This window comes from Scleropages formosus, chromosome 3, assembly GCF_900964775.1.
Source record: "Scleropages formosus chromosome 3, fSclFor1.1, whole genome shotgun sequence".
Classification (NCBI taxonomy): domain Eukaryota; kingdom Metazoa; phylum Chordata; class Actinopteri; order Osteoglossiformes; family Osteoglossidae; genus Scleropages; species Scleropages formosus.
The window spans coordinates 20215415-20235679 of record NC_041808.1 but is presented as its reverse complement, the minus strand read 5'-3'; the positions used below and the strand labels follow the sequence as shown (position 1 = coordinate 20235679).

Here is a 20265-nt window from a genome sequence, read left to right as displayed (position 1 = left end):
TCCTTGGTTAAGTGTGCAGTGTGTGTGTGTGTGTGTGTGTGTGTCCTGCTGCATTATTAGCTTCCGCCCAATGAGTTTGGAGGCATTTCTTGAACATGGAAATATGAGATGTTTCTTCACACTTCAGAATTCCTTCCGCCGCAACCAGCCCCACTTACATGCTCAATAAAGCGTGTCAGCGAGCCAGTTCCAGAGGCAGTCAGGTATGCCAAACCATGCCAAGTCATGGCACTACCTCTTCCATGCTTCACAGATGAGCTGGTGTGCTGAGGACCATTTCTATGAGATGGATAAGGTTTATCTGCACCTCACCTGTCCATAAAACTTTGGCTCTTTTTGTACTTCTTTCAAATTCCAGTTTGGCTTTTCTGTTCTTGGTGGTCATGAGAGGTTTGCATCTTGCAGTGCAGCTTCTGTATTTCTCCTCTCGAAGGCTGTGGATAGTGAATCGTGGCTTGTTCGCTCCTGCTCTCTGCAGACTGTCTGCAATTCCTTTGACTTATGTCGGGGCTGTCCTTCACGGCTCTAATGGCTTTTCTGTCACCACTTTCTGTGGTCTGCCTTGGACAACCTGGTCATCACAAATTGCTTTCTCCATCAGTAACTTCTTTCTTTTTCAAAATATTCCATACTGTTGATGGCCAGTTGCTCTGTAGCAGTTCTGGCTGCTGTTTGCCTCAAAATCGTCTTCAGAACCGCTTGCTTTTCAATCATAGTCACTTTTCCAGTTCTCATCTTGGTTTGCACCTACCACCTCCAAATCACACGGAAGAGGCAAACTCCAATGGTTAAGAGCAATCCTACACATTCACAGCTCTTATGTGGACAGTTAAGGGAACATGGAACATGTGTGCAATTAAACACGTGTCAGCATTTGGCCCAATATTGATGCTCAGCTGAAATTGGGGGGACTATAGACAAAAAATTACATTGTTCCAACATGGTTTGACCTTCATGGAAAACATACCAGAAATTAAAGATAACATTCTGTAATTTAGTCTCATGTTCACCTTTTAATCCATCCATCCAACTTCTATAACCACTCGTCCTGAAGAAGGTCACAGTGATCCAGAGCCTATCCCAGCGCAAGGCTGATGGGGGTACACCCTGGATGGGACACCAGCCCATTACAGAGTATCCACACACACACACACACACAACAACCAATTTAAAGGCACAAATTCACCTGAATTGCATGTCTTTGGACTGTGAGAAGGAACCAGAGCACCCTGAGGAAACCCACACAGAAATGAGGAGGACATGCAAATTCCACAGCAACTGAGCAAGACCCAGGTGTACGGGCTGCACCTCCGTGCTCCCTTCACCATTTTGCCTGAAATACAAATTTCACAGTATGCAACCAAAATTCCCAGTTTTGCTGCACTGTCCCAACACTGATGCTTCGCACTGTTTGCAATGTTTTTTATAATTTTGAATGACGGCAATCTTGTTATAGATAAATGTTTGAAATTTTTTTTTCTGTTGCGTACTGGGGGAATGTGGTGGCACAGCAGGTTTAGCAGGTGGCGGCTGTGTGGTGGGCCTGAGATTTGAGTCCTGCTTGGGCCACCTAGCGATGGACTGGCGGGATGTCCAGGGTGTTTCTCCCCCCCCCTTCAGCCTCGCACCCTGTGTTTCCAAGATGGGTTCCGGCTCACCGTGATCCTGCTCGAGTGGTTGTTGACGTTGGCTGGTTGTTGTGCATTTAGAGTTGTAAGCTTGCAAATCACTTGAAAATTTTTTTCTAAGAAATGGTATTTCTTTTTACCCAGTATCCTACCACTACACTGAAAAAGACTAAGAGGAAGAAGGCTGGAGCAAAGAATGAACATCCAAATCTGCATTTCCAAGAAGTGATGTATTGAGAGTTGTATGTTTGAAACGTTGGTTTAATTTTGCCCATTGACCAATCACTTATTTCTTTTTTTTTTTTTTTTTTTTTTTTAATTATGAAAAATATATTTGAAAAATGATATTTTAAGGAACTAGACAGTCCGGTCATTCGAACATCTGATCGCAAGAGGTCCAGTCATGTGTAGATGGGCTGTTCTTCACACGGAGACAACACAAGATTTCTTTAAAAGCAGAAAAACCTACAAGCAAACAACTAATGAACGAGTGAAAACAATACTGTGACACAATGGTTACAGAGAAGGAGGCCTCAACACAGCCAGGGCAGGTGAGCACAATGACTGTTGAACAATAACGCGAGCACAAAAGGACTGAACCATTTATGGACTCATTCATCTAGGTGCACAAGACACTGAAGGGCCTGGGAAAAATGCAGGGTTCTGGGAGCACAGTGGGCTGCATTGAGAGCGAGGGGCTGGACAGCGTCCAACCAAACATTAATTCCCTTTTTTCACATTTTATTCTTATGTGCACCGCAAGAACATACTGCTGGACAAATACACTTAAGATCAGATGACAAACCTGATGCTCTGCAACGTGCTCACAGCACACTGATCTGCTCAAATGAGCGCAGTGACTGCTTTGGTTGTAAATTTGAAGGACGCAGAAAGCTCCTCTCCAAGAGACGCTTGTTGGTTCAGGAGTCCAAAAGCATTTACATCAGTAAAAAGACTTCAAGACCCTGGTAAGCCTAGTCCACTGTTCTTCCAGGGTACGCTGAGAATTGCAACGATGCATCATAGGACAAGAGGTTCTGGAAAATGCATGAATGAATGAACAAATTAACTGTTCATAACATAATTGATTTGCTTGAGTTTTCTTTTTCAGTGTTCCAGCACTTGACACCTTACCATCACAAGCACAAGTAAGGACAGCAGGGACTTGCAGCCAAGTACGTGTGCAGCGGAAGCCCACAACGCACTTTCAGTAGAAGACACTACGGAGCTGACAGTAGGTTACAACCTGCTATGTAACTATTTAAAATTCACGTTATTCTGACAGCGTTTGGTAATGGGGTAACAGTACACTTGGCAGACCTTCATTATATACAGTAATTGTTGGGCACGGTTGTTCAGCGATAAAGCCAGGACTGACAGATGCTACTGACTGTAAAGATCTGGATTCCACCAGTAATAAGGGATGGCCTTCACGTGATAGATCTGGATTTCTGGCAGTGTTCGGAAATTCTTTTGGGTGGGCAGATTTGGATTCCAATATTTTTTCCACGGTGAGTCTCTCCTCGGGGAGACTAAAGGGCAAAGAGAGGAGGGCCAAGTCCAAGTCACAGAAGGAGTCAGCATTGCCACCTCGGCGAGTGTGAGAAAGCCTTTTTCTTTGAGTCCCAAGAGATCAGAGCCCTCACATCCCCATGGCAACCTCATCAAACGCATCTCCACGGTAACCCCACCAAACAGAGAGTAATTAAGCATTTTCTCCTCCATTTACATCACAAATGAGGTCTTGAGCTTTGTCCAGTTTTGGTTCTTGGAAATCCTTCAGAGCACCATTTATGCGAAACTCCACCTCTTTGGACTCGGGCGTCCTTCTTCTTTTGAAAAGCATACTTAAACATAAATGTTATTTGGCTAACAAGTCATGTATTTATGAAGACCTGGAGCTCAGAACGGCTCATTCCGTCTCCTTTCGGTGCCGTCAGCCCACCGACAGCGGGCCTCTGTCCAGCTCTGTGTCAGCGAGCAGGTTAACACAAGGCCCTGCTTTGTCTTTTTATCACAGCTGTGTGGTCCTGCACATCAGTCTATGCTGAGATCTTTAGATTCTGAGATCTTGTGCTGCCAGAATAAAAAAGCACCAAGTGCCCCTGTCAAAGTCTATCCATTCCAGTGTGATCACTAAATATCAACATAGCCAGTTAGCAGAGTGGAGCCCATCAGCCAGTACTATGTTTCTCGCACAGCAGAAACCTACAAATGAACTAACTCCATGCTACGGTAACCAACCCAGCGAGGCTCCTCCTGAGAGGTACACCGAAGTTGTTATATTCCTATTAAGCAGGAAGGAACAATGGGAAAGCAGTAGGTGGTTCAGTTATTAAACAACCATGAGCAATTTACATGTCACAGGAGGAAACCACTGATTTATCCAAGTATCTAACCACTGAATGTCCTCTGAAAATCCAACGCTATGCAAATGTATTCTAAGCAAAACAAAAACGCAAACTTCTACACTACAACACAAAAATGATTAACACACACAAACACAGTCCGAAACCGCTTGTCCCAAGCGGGGTCGCGGCGAACTGGAGCCATCCCTGGCAACGCAGGGCGCAAGGCCGGAGGGGGAGGGGCCACACCCAGGACGGGACGCCAGTCCATCGCAAGGCACCCCAAGCGGGACTCGAACCCCAGACCCGCCAGCGAGCGGGACCCGGCCAAACCCGCTGCGCCCAAAACGGTTAAGTGCAAGTTAATAATTAACAAGGCATTCTCAAAAAAGGCCTCCTCTTGTGAGCTCTTCTGCAGAAAGTAATAAGCAGGTTGGATAACTGTCCAGGTTGGATACGGCCCACAGTTCGCCGCTATTTGTGCCATTACATTGTAGCGCGCAGCATTACTTTCCACGGGGGTTTTGTTTGGCTGGCTTGGTCGCCACACTGGGCACATCAAGGACTTTGCGCCACTTTGTTCAACGTGATACTTCAGCCTCTCTTCATACCTTGCTCCAGGTCACGAGTGTGGGGGGCTGCGGGGGGGGGGTAGGGGCAACAAGAGACCCTCTGACAGGCAGGGGTCGCTAATGGCAGCAAGCCACGGCCATACGGCGCAGTCCCTTCGCCTCTCCCGCACCGCTGCGTTCTCCGCTCACACCTGCCGCATTCATCATCGCCATGGGAACATGGCTCACGCTCAGATCCCGAAAAACAAGCCCGCTGCCTCCTCACGCGTCCCGAACACCCGCGTGGCTGGCAAGTATACCCGAGGTCAGCCGAAGTTGGCCGTTCGGACCGAAAGCAACGGGGGGGAAGGAGAAAGAGAGCCGTCCATCAGCACGCGCTACGCTAGTGAAAATCAATCATGTGACATGAATTCAACATGTACTCTGACCTTTCCAAACCTGGCTCTGCCTTCTCCAGCCATAAGCCCTTAATAGTATTATAAAACAATGGCTCTGAATGAAAGCAGCTGGCTGAGAAAGTTTGCGTGTTTAAGGCTCTCTCAGATACTCCCAGCAGCACCTGTGCCCACAGTTTACAAGAGTTATTGGTCACTTAGATATTGTCACCACACCGAGGAGGCACTTTTATTAAAGACTCAGACTAAGAAAAGAGGATCTCATGCTGCTTTACTGCCCCTGCTCCGAACATACATTGACGTTTATTAATTTAGCTGACGCCTTTCTCCAAAGTGAGCCATAAATCTAAGGAACTTACAGTTATTCATCCATGTGGGGGAACTTTTACTGTATCGGTTCAGTACTTTGATCAAGGGTACTAGGGTAAGAATATTTTTCGAACGGAGGTCCATTGAGCAGAAGGTGGCAGCTATAACCACTACGCCACCTGCTGCACCACACAAAGAGGTTGTTTCACAGCCAGTCAGCAGCTGGAAGGTAAGTGCCATCAACGTGAAAGCGCTGTTACACCCTTGGGTGAGGTACTGAACCTGAAGAGCTTCTGTTAACTATTTACACATATACAAATGGTGGCACAGGTGTCACCTCACGGTGCCTGGGTGATGCAAGAGAATGTGGGTTTGATACCCGCTCAGTCTGTGTGGAGTTTGCACGTTCTCTCCGTGTCTGCATGGGTTTCCTCCGGGTGCTCTGGTTTCCTCCCACACTCCAAAGACATGCTGTTCAGGTTCCCCCACAGTGTGAGTGACAGAGAGAGTGTGTTCCACTGATGTATGGATGGGCGACCCAGTGTAAATAGTGCATCTAGCAGTGTAAGTCACTGCGGTGAATAAGGTGTGTGGGCTGATAACACTACATAGAGTTCATTGGAAGCTGCTTTGGAGAAAAGCGTCTGCTAAATAAATAAATGTATTAAGGTGTGTAGATTCATTAACTTTAAAGTCATTCTGACAACACGAATGGATACGAGCAGAATTCCGGAAGGGCAGGAAATGGATGGTGTGTGATGGAGATCCTGGAGGGACATCTGAAGAGAAAGATCTAGAAGTTTCCCTCCCCGTGTGCGAGCTAAATGAATACAGTGTCCCAGTTGGCCTGCGCTGCAACGCTTCTGACTACATCCAAAATCCTAACTCTCCCAGGCTGCTCTTGTCTGACCAACAAAGACTAGAGGTTTGAAGACGGCAGCTGGAGTGGGTGACGCTCCATTCCTCATTTTCTCCAATTAAAGAGCATGCGGTTTGGGCACGAAAGACACAACAAACATCACAAACCGCAAGAGTTTGACTCGCTGCATCACAGGAGCCGTGCGCAGCTTACGCAGCTAAGGGCGGTGCAAGTCAAGGAAACACGAGCCTCTGTATTTTACGTCATGTTTCAAACAGGCCATCCGGCACGATGTACAAAGAGGCCCATCCGATAGAACGCCTCTAACGTCAAGCACATTCACAACACAGAGACAGCATATAACAGATAACATGAAATTTAGGAACCAAAAAATAAATAAATCAAAAATACATATTGATGCGTTTTTATCTTGCTTTGACACCGTGCTGAAAGAACGGTTGAACCAAACTGAACTCCGCACTGAAAATACATCAAAACGTGGAAAACATGCCAATCACGTCGGTAAATTACAGTTTGTTTTCCGAGTGCCTGCATTTCACTGGCATTTCCAGGAACAGCCTAGCACAGAAAAAGGATTATGCTGCATTAAGTGGCGTAGAGGACTCGGATCCCGCACACGAGAGCAGAACGTGCGGTCTGGGACACGAGGCCCGCCGTGCAACCTCCTTCCGCTTCTCTTCCGCAACTTATCTAGGTGTGAAGGGATGAGGTTGGGGACCCGGTCCCCAAGTCAGAGCTGCGTGGACATGACTCAAGTATGACAAGGCCATCATTTGTGGGACTGAGAAGAGGGCTTTGTCACCCTCTGCATGCCAGCGTTCAAAGGAGACACCAGGGCATCTCGTGGAGGAACATCCAATAATACCACAGACGCGCCCATTCCGGTCGCCCACCGTTTGCCAGATCCGCCGCTTATAATCTCCGTAATCATGGCCGCATCCGCGCTCTGGAAATCACGTCAACTTGAGCAGCCCGGCGAGCTCAGTTGGTGAAGCACAAGACTCGTAATTTTAGCGTTGCGGGTTTGAGGTCCCATTGGCCGCGCTGCCATTCGTAAGCGGTTCCATAGCTCACTGGTTAGAGCCCTGACCTTTGAAACCAGGAGTCCTTGCTGTCATGTTCTTCATCGCTTGCGTTTACACCGTTTCATCATTTATTGCTTGTACATTGCAGGTGTACCGTACAGTGCCCCGACATATAAACGTTTCACTTAAATTTACATTTGCAATGAACGTTATTTAATAGCACTTTCCTATTCAAGCGCAAGCAGCTCCATATAAAAAAAAAAAAAAAAAGCCCATCTCATCCTTCAAAGGCTCCTCATGCCCATGAGTGAGGTGAACACGATGCAGTGTGTCAGGTGGTCATCTCAGCAGTTACAGTGTTTGCTTGGTCAGCATCTCTCTCTGCTTACATCTCCATTTATTTATTTAGCCGACACTTTTCTCCAAAGCAGCTTCCAATGAACTCTGTGTAGTGTTATGAGCCCACACACCTTATTCACCGTGGTGACTTACACTGCTAGATACACTACTTACACTGGGTGGCATTTTATTATTATAATTGTTCTATTTTATTATTAGTTATTGTTGTTAATGTCTTATTATGCCTAATTTAGAAAATTAAACTTTATCATAGGTGTGTACAGTATATAGCGCTCGCTACTATCCGCGGTTTCAGGCATCCGCTGGAGGGCTTGGAACCTATCCCCCGCGGATACAGGGGTCCTACTGTATTCTTTGGAAGTAATGTCTACTACATGAGTACATGTGGTGTGCAACTTAAGTGCTGTAACGCACCCAGTTTAAATGTATGGTATGGTATAGTGTATTGTATGGTATTATAATAATAATGCTTATTATTATAATTATTATTGTTGTTATAACTTATTTATTGAAGTCACTGTGGGCATTATAATGGGATTTGGTGATATTTTAGCAGAAATGGGTGCTGTTTGGGGCTCAGAAACACATGAAAAGTAACGTTGAAACTAATGGCAATGATGTTTTTATGGCAATTATTATTTATGAGAATTCAGTTGATGAAAGTTTTCCACAAACAAATTATCTTTGTAAAATTGAGGAATACTGCAGGCAGGACATAAGCAAGAGCAAACAGCTAGCCAGACCCACAGTCCACACTCTGCACATCCGTCCCTGACCTCCGACACCCGTGACACACGGCTGGGGACTGGAGAGTAGTCTAGGGCCAAGTGGGAGAAAGAGTTTGGATTAGCAGGTAGAGATGGGACATGTGATGGTGCACGCGATGGTGCACAGGCTACTGCTCCTCTTTGTATCTGTCTAGTGCCAAAAGCTGGAGCTCGACCCAACAACACACTGCATCAGTTATTTAAAAGCCCTAACCCCCATGTTATACATACACACACCGTCTGAACCGCTTGTCCCATACGGGGTCGTGGGGAGCCGAAGCCTCACCCGGCAACACAGGGCATAAGGCTGGAGGGGACGCACCCAGGACACCAAGCGGGACTCGAACCCCAGACCCAGCGGAGAGCAGGACTCGGTCCAACCTGCTGCGCCACCACACCCCCCTATCCGTGTTATTCAGCTGTTCTATTTATAAAAATGGACTGAAGCAGGGTAACAGCTGCTCTGTTCATAATCGCCGCAGCTATGAAAGTTCTCTGTCTGATCCGGAAGTTTCCAGCACAGTTCAGCCACATTTGCCACCTTTGGAAGAGAACGGTGACTTTCGGAGAAGATGCTTTGGAACAGGTCCCAGGAAGCGAAGCACATTCGTTTACCCAGCTTGCGTTTTAGAAAATGCTCAGTCCAAAGTTGCCACGCCCACATCATCGGCATAGCCAGATACACCCGGGACCCGGCAGGATATAAGGCAGAAGCCAACGCAGAAGGACGCAGAACCTTATTTGCCAACCGCTCACTCGCCCCGAATCAGCCTACCTATCGCTTCTGCTCCTCGTTCCACCTCCCGAAACCCCTTCCCGTTCCGTGACCCGATCGGTTTTCTCGCGTTCGACCCGTTGCCCGTGTTCGCCGACCACGATTCCGCATTTCCTGCCGTACGACGTTTGCGGTCCGAAGACCCGAGCCCGTCCCCGACTACGGTTCCTGTCCAGCCCCTCCGCAGTTGAGTCCGCCTTCTCCTTCCCAGACGAAACCATGGCAAAAGTGATCTTCAATGCGTTTTTCCACGTTTCCACTCGCGTAATTACTGCTTTTAACACTAGGGCCTCTAGTAAGCGTACTGTAACTGCATCCAAGGTACTGCTTTGCTTGCAGTGAACATCCATCTGTGGCCCTAACCATGTTCTAGAAACATCTAACAGTCTAGTACCTAATGGTTGGATACAGAGTGCCGTTTTCTTTGTCACATAAGAAGAAGCTTAAAAAAGTGTACATTTAGCAAACGCTTTTCTCTAAGGCGACTTATAATGTTAGTCTACCTGCAGCTATTCACCCATTTATACAGCTGGGTAATTTCACGGGAGAAACGGAGGGTAACGACGTCGCTCAAGGGTGCTACGGCCGGAGGCGGGGATCGAACCCGCCACCTTCCGGGTTCGCAGGCAGCGGCTCCAACCGCTACGCTACCAGCTGTCCCCGAAACGCAGCGGAGGAAATATTGACGATGCGCTTCTGGACACTTGAACATTCCGGATCGCTCATTCTGAATACGAGAGTCACTCTCCGCTCTGACCCTCGGCCACGTAGGCAAAGAGCGCCGCTTGTCATCAGAAGCCTCTGTAAGGCAGAGCGGAAACACGCGCATCGGTGTCCCCTTCTGTGGACTGCAGGTTGGCTCCATGTTTTCGTGAACTTGTAGAGTCCCCGATAAAGATCTCAGCAAGCCTTCCTGCGCCGCTACTGTGGCGTTGCGCGCTGACGACGAGACGACAGCGAGTCCAACTTCAAAGGCCTCCTACAAAAACACGTGAACAGAGTGCTTAAATCCTTCAGCCGTAAAAAAAAAAATTTAAACGGCACCTTTAACGGGACTTTACGTCGCCTGGAGCACAGAGACCGCTGGCTGGTCTGAGCCCCGAGCCCAACGGCGGGTGCCCGGCCCCACCGGCCGAACCACGTCGCCCCTAGAAACCCTGCTCCGGTCACACCCGTGCGGCCCCCAGTCTCCCAACGTCAGACCGAGCACACAACATCAACATGAGCAAACTGTCCATTTGTTTTTGTTCCTTTACGCAGCTCTTTAACACACAGCTTTGTTCAAAGCTTATTATGCATTTAATAATCACTTCTTTCCAAAGCACCATACGATGTATGCTTGCAGTATTAAGCGGGGACCCGTGCAGCGTAAGACACGCCGCGCTGCCTACGGTGATTCGGCCATCTATGCGGCAGCACAACGGAAGCGTTACTGCAGCAATTTAGGGTTAGCTCCTCACCCAAGGGCACTACAGCGGGAGGAGGGATTGGAAACCAGAGCTTTAAAAGGCAAAGGTAGTGGCACGAACCTCTAAGCTACATGCCGCCCCAGTTGTTTTCATCAGTTCCATCAATGCGCCTGAAACACATTTCACTGGACTGTGGAACGAACCTGCTGAAAACGTACGTAAACATGGAGATAACGCAAAATCTATATATATAAATTATCTATATACTGTATGTATATGCATAAATACATATGATAGGTGACTTGCACTGCTAGATACACTACTTATACTGGATCACTCATCCATACAGGAGTGGAACGCACTCTCTCTGTCACTCACACACACTATGGGGGAACCTGAACAGCATGTCTTTGGACTGTGGGAGGAAACCAGAGCACCCGGAGGAAACCCACGCAGACACGGGGAGAACGTGCAAACTCCACACAGAACGATCAGGGATCGAACCCAGGTCCTCTCGAACCACCCAGGCGCTGTGAGGCAATACATATTATCCACATATTACCCATTAATACACATCAGCGTTGAGTCATTCAAGTTAAGATGTTTGTTCCAGTAATTCTCCTTTTGCAACATCAACTGGTAACTGGTGCCATGAGCACAATTACCTCACTGCAAGTCCTCTTACCTGCGACATGGCTCCACTTTCACAGGCTCCGACAGGCATCCTAACAGCCCGACTCCACAGAGGACGACCCGCTCCACGGTACAACGCTCAGAGCCCTACATCCCTACATCGCTCGTTCGCTTGGCCCTGAACCAAAAAGCAGGACGGCACAGTCTAGCGTGGCAAGACGGTAAAACGGAGGGGTGTAAAAAGAGACGGAGGGCAGCCTACACCAGGAGCGCAAGAGGGGAAAAACGGGAAAATTAAAACAAGTTTTCCCAGAAACGTTTCTGAGCGGTGGAGTTGCTGTGAGGGTTTCGGGAAGGACCTATGAGAGCCGGGGTGTAGAACTGGGGAAAACCAGTCCGATAAGGGAACGGCCTCCTGGCTGAAAGCCAGCGCTCTGACTTGGCTGTCGGACAGGTACCTCCACAAAGGGTTATTCCCGATCGGTGGAGGCTGGATGACAAAGAAGGTGGCATGGGGACCAAGTGCGCACAGTTGCAGACACCCGCCTGAGTCTGCATGTCCCACAGATGAGAAAAGTCCACTCGGGACCGACTAAGAACAGCCCGCTGCACGGGTTAGTATGTGACACGGATGGATGGAAGCGCCATCAAGTTGAGCTCGACCCATCGCGACCACTCTCGTGGTTTCCAAGGCGAGAGAAAGAAACGGAAGCGGTTTCCTAATGTCTTCATCCATGCCTGTCTGGGGTGTGCAAACACAGGGAGAAACATGCAAACTCCACACAGCCAGAGCTGGACACAAACCCCAAACCCACCACGCAGCTCAGAAGTTACGGGGCACCAGCTTAGCCTGCTGTGCCGTCATACCCCAGCAGGTGACATGCTGCATCTAAAACGTCTAAACCGATATGTCTGTTTTCTATATTGTGTTTTATTTAGGTATGGTGGGGCTGTATCACCATGTTACAGAATTTTAATAGAAGTGATAATATTTATGGCAGGTATAAAATAAGGGGGATGCGGTGGCACAGTGGGCTTGGCCTGTGCCTGCTCTCCGGTGGGTCTGGGGTTCGAGTCCCGCTTGGGGGTGCCTTGGCCTGTCCTGGGTGTGTTCCCTCCCCCCTCCAGCCCTATGCCCTGTGTTGCCGGGTTAGTCTCCGGTTCACCGCAACCCCGCTTGGGATAAGCGGTTTCTTTCAGTCAGTCAGTGTGTGTGTAAGTAAGGTATACACACATTTTCAGAACCGCTTGTACCACACGGGGTCGCGGGGAACCGGAGCCTAACCCAGCAACTCAGGGCGCAAGGCTGGAGGGGGAGGGGACGCACCCAGGACGGGACGCCATTCCGTCGCAAGGCACCCCAAGCGGGACTCGAACCCCAGACCCACCGGAAAGCCGGACCGTGGTCCAACCCACTGCGCCACCGCACCCCCAAGTAAGGTATAATATACATAAATAAATTTACAAATGTTCCTGTAGGATGCATTACACGAGACAGCGTGCTGCATGTTCGACACCCCTGAATCAAATCGTCCCTGAGAAGCAGCAAGCTCACCGATGACACCAGGTGAGAGCACGGTAAAAAAAGGCTGCAGGCTTAAGCCCTGGTAAAGAGCAGCGTGTGAACTGCTTTAGCAAATGATCCAGCTGTGCAGAGGCATATATTCGGGGTAAACAAATGTAAGTCCCTTAGGACAAAGGCAACTGTTAAGGGAATGAATAATCGGGCACATTTGGGGACGGGGCAAAGAGTAAAGAGTGCCCCCTCCTAGCAGTGTAACTAGGGCAGATGAATCGACTGTCTGAGGAGCAACTGAATAGGGTTGGCACCACGTCTGGTCCCGGGCCCCGTCCGCTGCCAAAAAACGTCACGTAGTTAATTCACCGGGTGGATAGCAGCGAAGGGCACAGAGCTCCAAAGAGCATCTTTTTATCGAGGCAGGTTCAAAGGCACTTGTGTGTCCGTGAGCCTGCTGGGAAATGACTCCTTCCTTTGAAGGACCCACGATCCAATCCCCGTGGCGAACGCCTACCGCACGACGCTCACACGTGACCGACCGCCCCAGCGGTCTCGTGACCTTTACGGGCTCGGGATTGCTTGGAGAGGCAAGCGGGCCGGCGACCGGCCAGCGGCCGGCCAGGAGGCACGAGAGGTTCGACCGCGAGCGTCGCCCAGTTAAGACGGTCGCGTGGCCGCGTTCGCCAAGAACTCGCAGCCAGAGGAACGCCACCGTAACACGGCGACACCTCGGTTCATTGGCTGCGCGAGTCAAAGGCGAGCGCAAAGCCTCCCTTGCGACCGCGAACAAAGAGGCAGCCGTCGCTCCTCGGGAGCCAGCCCTTTTGGGTCCGCCGCCATGTCCTTCGTAGGGGCCCAGGCACACGGTGCGGGGATTTAACCCCTGTCTTCTGGCGTCATCTCTTTAAGGTTGCAAGCGCACAATTACACAGGCTGCGTATTGTTTACCCAGAGAGTCACTGCGGGGCTCTGCCCAGGCTGAGGTCTGCGCTGGCGCGCACGATCCGTCGTCCGAAGCCGCGTGCTCTCGGCGCAGACAAAGCAAACTGCACCGCGCTGCTCCGACCGGGTCGGCCTGAGGTCGGAGCTCAGGCCGGAGGAGCACCGTCCGGTGATAGAGCGCAGTCGCCGTGAGAGCGGACGCCAAAAATACCACCAGCACTCTCTGTGCTGTTTAAATATAGAGGAGATAGGTCCACAGTTATCATCGCGGAGGAGTAGGTCAAAGGTTTGCACTTTGTGGTGCTTACCGAGAGACTGGATATTGTGACTTCCATGGAAGTCAGACATGTCATTTGCACTTTGATTAAAAAAAATAATAAATAAATTAAAATCTCATGCTATCTGAGGGGATGAAGCACAACCGCAGCGAGATCAGCTGCAAGACCCCGCAGCCAGGCCAAGAAAAGGGAGCACGGCCTTACTGACAGAGCAGACAGGAAAGCATTAAAGCTGAGAACTGGAACCCCAGAGGGAGCACCGAACCCGCTGGGATTTTGCAGGTTTCCCTTGTTCGCAAAGCTGCGCGACTCTTTCGGCTCCAACAGCCCGGATGGTGATGGCGGGTACGTACTGGAAGTTAGAAAACAGAGTGACGGCAGCGTTCCGGTTTTTCCGGTGTCATGCAGTTCGCCGCGAACTCGTGTTTCTGTGCTCTGAAATAAAACTGAGTGCTCTAAAACATGTACTATACCATGTATATCTGCACTGTGTTGTTTTAATAGGGGAAGATATTTCTTAATGACATAGCTAATAATGTAAAGAAAAGAACAATTTAACCCTAAATTCGCTACTTTAAAATGTATGGATGATTGGTTTTGGCTTTGTAATGATGAGGATTTTCATTTTTCCTATTACAGTAAACCAGGATGTGGTGGCACAGCGGGTTTGGCCAGGTCCTGCTCTCCGGTGGGTCTGGGGTTCGAGTCCCGCTTGGGGTGCCTTGTGATGGACTGGCGTCCCGTCCTGGGTGATTCCCTTCCCCCTCCAGTCTTGTGCTCTGTGCTGCTGGGTTAGGCTCCGGTTCACCACGCCCCCCCGCTTGGGAGAAGTGTGTGTATTACAGTAAACCATACAGGAGGAGGTCAAAAAAAAAAAAAAAAAAACTTTCTTCTGAATTCCCCTATGGATTCTGGAGAGGCAGCCCAGGTGCCAGTGCTGTTTCTCCTGGTTTGGCCAGGTGTGTTCATCAGTTAGTGAGTGCAGAAAGGCCAAACCCCAGCTAGGGTTCAAGGAGAGAGAGAGAGAGAGAGAAGGCCTACCTGACTCACGCTGTTGGAGCATCTCAGCCTCTACAAAACAGAAAAGACAACAGTCACAGTCATGTCTGCACATCTGGGCTGTGTCCTGAGAGCGGAACAAATTAATGACATCAGCAACAGCTCTGTGCATTTACCGCCCGTCCTGAAAGAGCACCTAAACTACTGGCCATAACAAGGGTTTAAAAGGAAACCCTGAAAGATTTGCAACTAGGCTAACTACCGCACACCATCTACCTGAAGTGGTTCAAAACCCAGTGTGAAGGCACACTAATTTAATATAACAGTCTTTCCCTTGGGTGGCGCAGGGGGTTTGACCAGGTCCTGCTCTCCGGTGGGTCTGAGGTTCGAGTCTCGCTTGGGGTGCCTTGCAACGGACTGGTGTCCCGTCTTGGGTGTGTCCCCTCCCCCCTAAGCCTTGCGCCCCGAGTTGCCGGGTTAGGCTCCCGCAACCCCGTACGGGACAAGCGGTTTCAGAAAGTGTGTGTGTGTGTGTCTTTCCCTTTGTGTCGAAAGGAACGGAAAAAAATACATAAATTGCACCGATATTTTTAACGATCTCCAAGCACCATATTACAACCTTGTCAAAACTATTCCCTGGGTAATTTGAAACTAATTAGGTCCTTTAATCCAAGAAAGACTGTCGCATGTCTGACACGAGCTCGCAGCCTGCCGGCCGTCGGTATCGCACTCGACAGCTGGTTATTAACCCGCACGGTTAAACAGGAACTCCGGCTTTTTGATCCACCTGCTCCCACTTGTCCGGGCGCAAATTCCGGGTCAGCGAGGTCAGGACAACAGGTCGGGAACCCGCAACCCTTGACACGTGCCACAAGATTGTCTGCGGGCTTTCGGAGGTTGGGGAGCTATCCCACGGGTCGCACTGGGTGACCCTTGCTGCCACGGAGCTCCGCCGACACACACTCCGCACGCTGCAGAGTCCGTTCCCATCCGGACCCACGGTACTGATCTAGCAAAGAGAAACTGAGCCAACAGAACCTGCCTCTCATCAGCAGATCGCTCACTTAGGACAAGCCGGGTTGTGTAACTTTGTAACTCCGCTCTTCGTAACCCAACGTTTATTGAGTAAGTGCCACTGCCTTGAACAGCAGCACCCAGACAGTCCATACCGATGGGGGAGGGGGTGGAGCGCTTGTTTGTTTCGAAGGACTCGGCAGAACGAGAAGAGCACCGGGTCAAAGTGACGGGTGCCGCAGATGAAGACGGACGATTGCGGCCGAGACCGGGGACAAGCCTCGTCTTGCCCAGCCGGCGGCACGCTGGAGGAGAGAGCGGGAGACGCTGCTCCGATGGTTCACTCCGCTTTCCTGGAAACCGGAAGAGCTCGCGGACATGTTCGGTCTTCTCCCGAGACGCGAGCGTTTGTTTCGGAGAGCTCAAGGTTACAGATGGCTTCGTTTAATAACCCTCGCTTAATTTACTAAACATTTCTTCGTATTTACAGGGGTCGAGCTGGGAAATCGCACACCTGCCGACGACCGAGCGGCACGAGACCGGAGGCACCATGTGGTCTCAGTTATAGTTTGGCTTGTGCCGCATTAGGTTCTAAACCCCCATCAGCCCTTATTTCCTTGTTCCACCTGTTATAATCGCAGTGATCATGGACCTCATTTAGACCGTCCAAACACTGTCAGCTTGTTCACCGAGTGTGAATTCATGTACATCCTTTGCACTGATTCGTTCCTCTTTACCGTTCTGTGTTTTTTCACATTAAAAGTTTAATTAATACATAAACACCGAGTACCATATAAATGTTTTGTTTGTGAACTTTAATTGTATGGTACGTAACACCTAAATAAGACCTGAAAGAGCACAGGCAGATAGTAATACTGCATTTTAGAGCAATTACCAAAGGTAAACTGTCTTATTATGCTATGGTAATTACATCAATGGTTGACATTAGTTGAATCAACTTGAATGGGATCCGGTTATATTTGAACACAGCACTGAAACTACATTACTGCTAAAACAAAGGTTAATTACATCTATGATTTATGAGGATTCACCTTATGAAGGGTATTTCATGAATCCATTACTTCGTAAGGCTGGTTGAACACTGTATTTGGATTCTGAACCGGCAGGTTGCTAGCTCACACCCTAAATCCTCGAGCGAGTAATTCAACTAAATTGTTTCGATGAGTGTCGTTCAAGCAGTCGAAAATGTGAAATGATGCGATAGTTTCTAACAGTTTTATGCGAAGCCTTTGACCGTCCATATTTCGGTTCCGTTCGTCTTTATTAGGCATCGACACTTTACTAGCACAGGTAAAGCCCAGTCTGAGCTGTGCACAAACTAAATGAACGGTGCTCATGATAGACAGCTGACCAGACAAACCTGATTGTCACCATTCCCCTCTAACATCTTGGCTCAGGAGTATTGCAATGAGAGGAGCACTAGGGTTTCCTGCCCTCTCTATGTCACAGGGATACGCACAGAAGTAGAAAGTCGGCCAAATGCGGGGCACCGGGAACCCAGAGTGAAAGTGTCACACTGGTGTCAGCGTTCATCCTCCGATAGCCATGGCTGGAGAGACGCTCTGTGACCAGTTCACATCGTGCTCTGTGTGTGTGTGAGTGTGAAAGTACAGCACATGTGATGTATGAAGGACACATCAGGTGCCTCCCAGTGTTTGCGTTACCTCTCCGTCTGCATTTGTTCCCACCGCTCGGACTAAGAAGACGACAGCAGATGGACGCAGATGATGAGCTGCAGAGCTACGTGTTCATTTGTGTCTAATTTAAGGTGTCCTATGAGCTCATTTGTTGAGTCGTGTCCACGGGCGACGGAGCTCGGGAGGTTGGCCCGCTCGGGCCAGCGGCTGGGGCAACAGGCGCTCGTGCTAAATGACAAGCTGAACTCCCAGCTTGCTTGGCAGCCATACTGGAAAAAAAAAAAAAAAAAAAAAAAAAAAAGTCCCAGATCCCCCTCGGTAGCCGTCTGCATTCACAAAGTGCCCCCGAGGCAAAATCCCTCGATGGAAACACGAGGCATCCGAACGCACACGAGCGTCATCACGCTTGAACTCTTGTCTTCGGTTTTGCCCCTAATTAATTTGGACTTAATTAAGAAGGAACAAAAAGCAGGCAAAAACAAGCTGTAAAATGTAAATGTCGTTCTTACATCTGTCTTCGCTTCCCTCTCGGGGTGTTTACACTGGATATCGGGGGGGCAGAGGGGCCGCAGACGTGTGAAGGTGCGGGGTACACTCTCAAGAGCCAATAGGCTTTTCAGATCCCCTCAGGGCACATTCTAGATGTGGTGACATTCCTTCGGGGACGAAGTTTAAACTTCTCGACTGCTGTTTCTTTATCCTCTGCCACCCCTGAAAGCAGAATCCTAACACACGTAGGTCACCATGGGTACACGGAAACACACTGGACAGGAATGCAAGCACACACACACACACACACACACACACACACACTCAAAACACCTGTCTCTTCTCCAATGAGGGCGGACATGGACACACACACACAAACAGGCAGGACCACGAGCCGATCTGCTCATTATCGCCGACACTTTGCGGCCCAACAACACCAGCACCCCAACACGCACGGACCTGACCGCAGTTAACGCACATCATCAGAACAAAGAAATCCTGTTTTCTACTTAATCGGTGCCGTTTCACCCACTTCCAGCCCGCAAACCAGGGTTGGACTGTTTGGACAGTCTACCTTAACTGTCTAAAGGAAGAAAATTAACACAGTGAGATTTAATGTCATAGTATGTGCTTTGAGAAACCTGTGGGTTGTGACGTCTTCAAACTAACTGGTGCAAAAGAAAAGAACCTGAAACTCATCATGGATGCGTACACCTAACAAAAAACGTTGCAGCCAGCACTGCATTATTATTTACACCTGTGTTTGAGACAGCACTGTGCTAAAAGGGTACTACAGCAGCAGGGGTGGGATTCGAACCAAGAACCTTCAGGTTGAAAGAGGACCGACCACCCCAGCGAGTACGCCAGCGTAGCTCAGCTTCCTTACCTGCCACAGCCTGAGGACCGTCCAGCAGAGCAGGTAAGCGGACAGGGTGAACTTGGCCCTCATGTAGCGCTCCGGTAAGCAGGTGAGGTGCATCCGCACGTGGTCCAGACCCCCTGCGGGGAGCTCGTCCTCCTGCCCCCCCTCCGAGGAAGAGTCGCCGCTGTCGTCGCCGCTGCGGTCCATCATCATCATCATGTCTCCGAGCGGGTCCGTCCAGACACCGACCTACATCATGACCAGCAACATGATCATCACAGGACCCGGCCCATCGCCGTCGTCCTCACGGATGACATGGTGGTCAGCGCCTCTTCCTCCTCTTCCTCCTCCTCCTCCTCCTCCTCTCGCCCGGGGCTCCGACGACGGGCTCACAGCTCGGTTCCTGCTGCGCGTCCGGCCGGCGTCGGCCTCGCTGTCATCCGGAGCAGGAGGCGCCCGGTCCCGCCTACAGGCAGCAGCAGCAGCAGCAAGTCCACCGCCTTTTGCTTTGCGGAGCGAAGCGGAGCGCGAGACCGCAGCGCGCGCGAGCGAAGTGGCTCGCGCCCCGGGGACACGCCACGCCACGCCTCCTTTCCGCAGTGCAAAAGTTCCGTTGGACAGGTGTAGCCTGGTTACGGCGAGTCGGCGGGATTAACGCTCGGTGCTGCCCTCAGCCCTGTGTGTGTGTCTGTCTGCGCGCGCGCGCGCGCGCGTGTGTGTGTGTGTGTGTGTGTGTGTGTGTGTGTGTGTGCGCGCGCGCGCGCGCACGCTGAGTCACGCTTCTTTTGAAACGGGTCGAGAAGCGCCGATGGACGGCCCTTAACGTTTGTTTACGTGCGTTTGTGTGACTCTTTCGGTCTTTCTCCATAGCAGTTTACAGCGATCAGTCTACTTTTCACATTTACGCAGCCCGCCTTTCTCACTCTGTCAATTCGGGGGGAGAGGGATTCGAACCCGGGTCCTTCAAGTGCAAGGCAGCACTCTAAGCACTACGCCCCCTGCTGCTCCTGCTTCTGGACCCTGATGTTTAATGCTAGTCCCACCACTCGTGTGGCTTTCGTCCTGGGTAGGCTTGTCACCTTCTACTGTGAAGGTTTCTGGTTCGAATCAAGCCTCCTGCTGTAGTTTGCTGCATTAAAGTACTTGCCCTGAACTGACACCCTGCTGTATGAAGGGTTAAGTCACGAACAACAGAGTCGTCTAAATAAAGGGCAGCAATTTGTGCTCTTTGGTCACTTTCAGCAGCGGCTTCATCAATGAACAGTACATGGAATGGGGGCAGTCTGCTGCTGGTGTCCGACGGGGTTGGAACAGCACACCACAGGGGGACGCGCTGCTGAAAGGGTCCCGCAGTACAGCCCTTCCAGACCCCACCCCAGGGCTCCTCCACAAAGATGGGCGCA

The 20265-nt window shown here is 50.1% G+C and overlaps 1 protein-coding gene across 1 annotated transcript in view; it reads right to left on the bottom strand.

Annotated features, from left to right (window-relative positions):
- arhgef4 (Rho guanine nucleotide exchange factor (GEF) 4) overlaps positions 1-19209 on the bottom strand; it is an 89086-nt gene extending 69877 nt beyond the window's left edge. Inside the window, exons 1-2 of the mRNA XM_018753434.2 lie at positions 18887-19209; positions 14882-14911 (exon numbers count right to left, since the gene is read on the bottom strand). Of these exons, the coding sequence (XP_018608950.2) occupies positions 14882-14911; positions 18887-19081 (225 nt within the window). The 5' untranslated portion in view covers positions 19082-19209. The remainder of the gene's footprint in view (positions 1-14881; positions 14912-18886) is intronic.
- Positions 19210-20265: the final 1056 nt, after the last annotated feature.